Raw genomic sequence first — 6,000 nt, forward strand, 5'->3', positions numbered from 1 at the left:
TAAGCCGGGTAAATTTACCCCTCTCTTTTTTATGTTTTCCCTCTCCTTAAAAAAAGACCTATTTTATTTAACCCATATGTCTCCTTAAAACCAGCCAGGATCTCCATCTGCCGCTGGTCTCTCCGGAACACGGTGAGCAAAGAGCAGAAATGTGTTCACCGTAACAAACACGAAATTACGTTGCGATGTTACCAACTCCCATTAAAACGCCTCGGATGGTACGATGTGTTGATAAGGAAATGTTAAATGATATGGAATAATTATGAAAGTTTAGAATGACACGGAAGGAAAACTGTTAGAACATTCGCGGGAGTGCTCGGCCCAGAGACTTGGAAAGTTTTAAGGGAGCCCTCTCCTTACCGTTCTGCCCAGCGCCAAGTTGAAGAAAACAACAGGAACTGATCCAGAGGAGCGTCGCTGAAGACACGCTCCTGAACATCTCCCCTCCGCGCCTGCTCGCGTCCCAGAGGACTCCTTTGGGTTGTTTTTATTTTGTAAATTCCACCTCAGATCGCTTCTGGCGGAACCGAGTCCCGTTATATTCCGTGCGTTTCCAAGCCGCGTCTTGTCCCGCTGTGAGATGTGCGATCCCTCTTCACACTCTCCCTTACAAACACACACTCACGGAGGCTTCTCTCTCGGTTGATATTCCACACTACAATCTCCCCCTCTCTTCAAAAACAATTACAGAATGAAAAAAAAATTGTCCTCTTTAAGCATAGGCTGGTGTCACTTCCTCTGTTAGCTGGTTTGAAGGCTTCCTGTCTCTCTCTCTTCTCCCTCTCCCTCCCGTGTTACATCCCTGGGGGGTGGTGTAACACCAAACGAGACGCGGTCAGAACAACAAGAAGCAGATATCTCGGCAGTGGAGAGATACTAAGAGAAGCGTTTGGTCGGCGATGATACGGAGATTGGTTGCCCCTTTGAAACAACGCAGTCCTCAAACAAGAACTCGCTCTCCTCCACATAAGCCCTCCTTAAAACTTAGCTCAGTGCCAAAACAGATCTAACTTGAGAGAGGGAGTACCTCTTTTTCAACGTGCAGGGCACCACTTTTGTGTTTCTTGGGATGTATTAAAGAGCTCTGACGCCTTTGAGCTCGCGTTCTTGTCTGCTCTCTCTCTCTCTCTCTCCCTCTTTCTCTCTCTCTCTCTCTCTCTCTCTCTCTCTCACTCCCTGTTTCTCTTTCTCGCCTCTTCCCTTCCCTCGGACTGTTCTACACGCATGAGGGCGAAGGCATAAAAAACGGAGACTATCGCATTACACACACACACGCCCTCCCAGAGCCACGATTAAAGCGAGCCAGACTTTAACGTAAGATGCGCTCCAGGTCACACTCACACGCACACTCACTCACACACACACACACACACACACACACACACACACACACGGTAAAAGTCATTACTCGTTAGCCCGAGTGAACAAAATCCTTAATAAAAGCATTTTTCTCTCTTTAGTGAAACGATCAGCCGCGGAGACTGATGAGTTTGCGCAACAATTTAATTGCTGGGATGTGCGTTCGTAAGTATTTATGTGCGGTGTTTTTATAGCGTAATAACAGACCATTAAAAGACAGAAGAACTATTTGATTCATAAGGCGGGAGAGTCACGAAAGGATAATCCCAGGAAGCCGCCACTTCTCCGAGCAACCCTTCTCATGTTCGGGCGCACATTCCTCAAAGCGAGCCGTACAGTACACAGGGATTATACCGCTTGATTCTGTTCAAATGAAGCAGTGATTTAGGAGTTACAATGGGTTGTGTTACAAATGCAAGTGAACTGCAAACACATTATGCATTAAACAGGCGCCATAAGAATGGATGTGTTACACTCTCTTATGTCTGGATTTTTATACATCTGTCTCCAAGTGTGCATTCTGAATGATTATACGCAACATATAATATATATACAGTATATAATATATAGTATACGGTATGTATGCGTGTGTGTGTTCAACATAAATATTTTCTACTATAAATATATTCTCTCATATGACATGTTATCACTATTGCCACTCACGAATATTCTCAAGATAAATTCTTTCGTTAATTATACCTTATCGCTAATCATATACCATGAGTACGCCAGCTTCTCACGTAGCGTATTCACATCAATGCTCACTTGCCTTCTCAGTACCCGTGTACTGATGCCCACTATCTGCAGTGATCACTGCCTACATATGGGGAAATTAATCACTACAAGTTCATTATCCACTCGGCATTCCCGATCACCTTTAACTCATCTCCACACTACATATGCTCTACACCCCATTATATATAATCTCACGGTGCCCTCTCGCCACGCATGCAACCTCGTTCGTTTGATACTCATTCAGTCATCGCTCACACTATCGCTTCCTATCGCTCACTCAGCAGATGGCAATTCCTCCCGACACTCTCGACCATTACATAGAATCCAGCCCAGTTTCTATATGCTTCTCTATAAATGTCCTTGTTAACGATGTGCACCGATCTTGCTGAACATGCCCAGCCTTCTCTATGTACAGACTCACTATCGCCTCACCCAGTAAATACCTCACCACACGCTCGGCTACTACACACATTCCCGCGTACCACATGCATATATACCCATACCCCTCCCATTTCCCCACCGTCCGTCCATCCTCTTGCTACCTCACACTTCATTTCTCCTGCCTGGCAATTTATACAATCTCCCATTTGCGCCACCCGCCCGCCCGCCACTCCTGAATTATTTTACTATCTTCAGTTCGATGCGCAGAAATGTTCCAGCTTTGTGCATCGTATCTGCATCCCCACTGTTGAGATATTTTTGCTTATTAATATGTTTCCCGCTATGTATACATTCAATCGCGTCATATATATGTACGCCTAGTAGAAATCACATCTCCCTATACAACATAATTCTTTCTCTCTATACAGTACGTGTATAGCCTTTCTCCTTTTTCTGTCTATCTTGGCATCTCTCTCTCTCTCTCTCTCTCTCTCTCTCACACACACACACACACACACACACACAAACACACACACACACACACACACACACACACACACACACACACACACACACACACACACACACACACACAGACCCAGTCTAATGCTCTGGTCCGTTCCGCTCTCAGCGGGGGTGGAACGGCACCGGAGACCCCTAACAAGGCAGAGAAATCTGCAAACCAAGAAGGGAATCGTGCTCTCGGTCAGCCAATGCAGATCGATCGGTCCGCAGTTACTTTGAAATGCCCAGCATTTTTAAAATTTAGATCCTGGGGCGGGGGTGGGCTGAGGAAGAAGATAAGAGTGGGAGACCGGGCGGCGTGCGGCGTCACCACAGATTCGCACTGTAAGACCATACAGCGGGAGTCCCCAGCGCTCAGATCTCCCCCCTGCCGGGGCCAGGTTCTGGCTGGAAATTATCCAGCCCCAGGCATCCAGATAACGGCCAAGCTTTCTTTGCCTCCCTTTTCGGGACTGCACCAATCGTCCCAAGGCATCGGAATGCGCACACCGACCTGTTTACTGCAACATCTTAACCCCTATTCCCAGCCACCAGCATATTGCTCGGAGCGGCGCATTCTGCCGCTCTAACGGGTTATTTACTGTCTCTGCGGCCAGCCCTCGGTGCTATCTTCCTGTCCACATCTGATTCTCAAGCCCAGGGGATACTGGCTGTGCCCGGGAGTACGCTCCTGCCGCATTCACATGCCAACGTAGATCCTGAAAGGGCCGGTTTCAAAGCTGACCGCGAGATACGAATTTGTCAAACTGTTAACAAACACAAACGACGAAACGTATTGTATTTAAGCCGGAATCAAGATTATATCTGGACCCATTGTGGTACACCTACAGTGGGCAATAACCGCTGGTATCTCACTGTGCCGCAATTAGGTAATATTTGGGTTTTAACACTGTATTTCAACACTCTCTTGTTGGGTTACAGCACCCTGAGATAAGGATATTATTATACTCGGGGTCCAAAGCGTTACCTCAGGTGCTACAGCAGGGTAATTACAGGACCTTAGACCTAGAATGTGCCATCTTTAATAAACTTGGGGAAAACTTTCTGATGTGGGTTCCATATAGGTAACACCTTGAAATACCTGGGGTATAATACTTTGATATGTTTATTATATACATTACCGATATGCCTACATATGGAACAACTTCATATATTTGAAATATAACATCATGATGTACCCATTTTATATATTTAGGATGGGACCTTCATATCCCTTCATTATAGTATGTCCATATGCCCAGGGTAGAACATCTCCAAACACCTGTGATTTAACATCATGGAATTTTATCTTGGATATAATACTCTGATGTATCTGAGATTATAGCCCCTTCATCTACCTGGAATGTATCATTCTGGACAGAACACAAACACTCCCAGAGAGAAATACCAACAACTGTGCACTGAGGGTGTCTCCTCGACTGGTTGATGAAGAGTCAGCAAGCTAATTGCCAAGCTTGCCGAACACCACAATGTCAAATGCCTCAACCCAAGCTAAGAATATTCAGCACCGTCCTGGATATAACATAATATATAATGGTCTGAAACGCTACGATTAGTATACTGTGCTATCCCCAGGATAGTGTGCTTTAGAATACCCAGTTCATAACTATAATGTAGCTGGGATAGCATTTCATTTTATACCTGGGATATAAAACCAGTCCATACCTAGGGTATAACCACAATTCACTGATGTATGTAGCATAAATTTGTAATTTGATAATGATATTTCTAGAATTTTAGACCTTCGGAAACCTGGGAATTTAACACTGTGATATCTCTGGGATGTAGCACTGGATTACATGGACTACAACATTTTGGAGTGCCTGGAACCTAACATTGTGAGGATGAGATGCAACAGTGAAGCTCATGAGTGCAATAGAGTGACATACATGAGAAATAACACACTAATACACCTGGTGAGTGATATTATCATCTATGCCAAATTAACATTCTAATATATCACCTTGCTATGTAAAAATACCCGAGAGGTCTATGATATATCTGAGATAGACAGTTAAGGTGTCTGATATATTATCCAATATCAAGACTAGAATATAACACAATGATACAGTAGAATGGAATATACAGTTTTACCTTCACACATGTCAGTAGCCAAAAAAGCTTCTTGTTTAGTTGGGAAACCAGAATATCCATATTAGACCCAAAAATACCATATCTAGTTGTTTTAAGGTGACAGATATATTGGTTTGTTTTTCTGTTTGTTCTTCTGAAGTAAGTGTTAGAACAGTAAGATACCCCACCCAATTATAACAATGAGGGTCACCACTGCTGGCCATATCCTGCCCTGAACTCTGTATACAGAGGCATGTCCTGCAGTAGCCAATAGAGAAAGCCAGGGGGAGGCAGAATTCTTCTCCCACTCCTGGGTACAGTACTTCAGGCCATTTACAACTGATTCTGATGGCCCTCCTTTATAAATGGAACTACTGTCAAACTAATTGATTTTCCTATAGATGTGCATTCATTTTGTGAGTATCTAAGCATGTTCTCTCAAGTCATTGTTAAATTTCCCTGAAATATAATAGTTTGGGCGTATCATAACTATTATTAATAGCCTGGGTATGTTATATTTTCACAATAAAATTACCTCTATACTATATCTGTATAAATGTTTTACACTCCTACCCCACGACCCCTCCAAACCCTAATTAGAAAAACACAATACTGGGAATAAATGATGAATCAATTACTAGCAGTGAATAGATTGACAGAATGGATCTACCTTTCCCTCTGTGGCTAAAAATTTCCAACATCAACTGGAACATGAGGATTCATGGTGAATTTTAAACATAGTTTTCTTTTTGCAACTCATCAGTCAACAAGAACAAGGTTAAAGGGTGAATGGTATGGTGTGAGTTAACCAGGGTTAACTGGGGTGAATGGTCGTGGTTAATCAAGATTAGATTGGACAGATGATGAAGGCAAATGATTAATAAATGAAAAACTTGCATTTATAAAGAGCCTTTCATGACCACAGCA

General features: G+C 43.5%; 1 protein-coding gene across 3 annotated transcripts in view; it reads right to left on the reverse strand.

Moving 5' to 3' along the window:
- The window catches only part of LOC140199356 (neuropilin-2-like), a 102,537-nt gene extending 101,177 nt beyond the window's left edge, over positions 1-1,360 (reverse strand). The window contains exon 1 of one of the 3 annotated variants that reach the window (XM_072261287.1): positions 361-1,349. In XM_072261287.1, the coding sequence (XP_072117388.1) occupies positions 361-439 (79 nt within the window). In that variant the 5' untranslated portion in view covers positions 440-1,349. Of the gene's footprint in view, positions 1-360 lie in introns of all 3 variants that reach the window. The other 2 variants (XM_072261289.1, XM_072261288.1) reach the window with 2 other exon arrangements.
- Between the last annotated feature and the right edge of the window lie 4,640 nt (positions 1,361-6,000).

This window comes from Mobula birostris, chromosome 6, assembly GCF_030028105.1.
Source record: "Mobula birostris isolate sMobBir1 chromosome 6, sMobBir1.hap1, whole genome shotgun sequence".
Taxonomy (NCBI): domain Eukaryota; kingdom Metazoa; phylum Chordata; class Chondrichthyes; order Myliobatiformes; family Myliobatidae; genus Mobula; species Mobula birostris.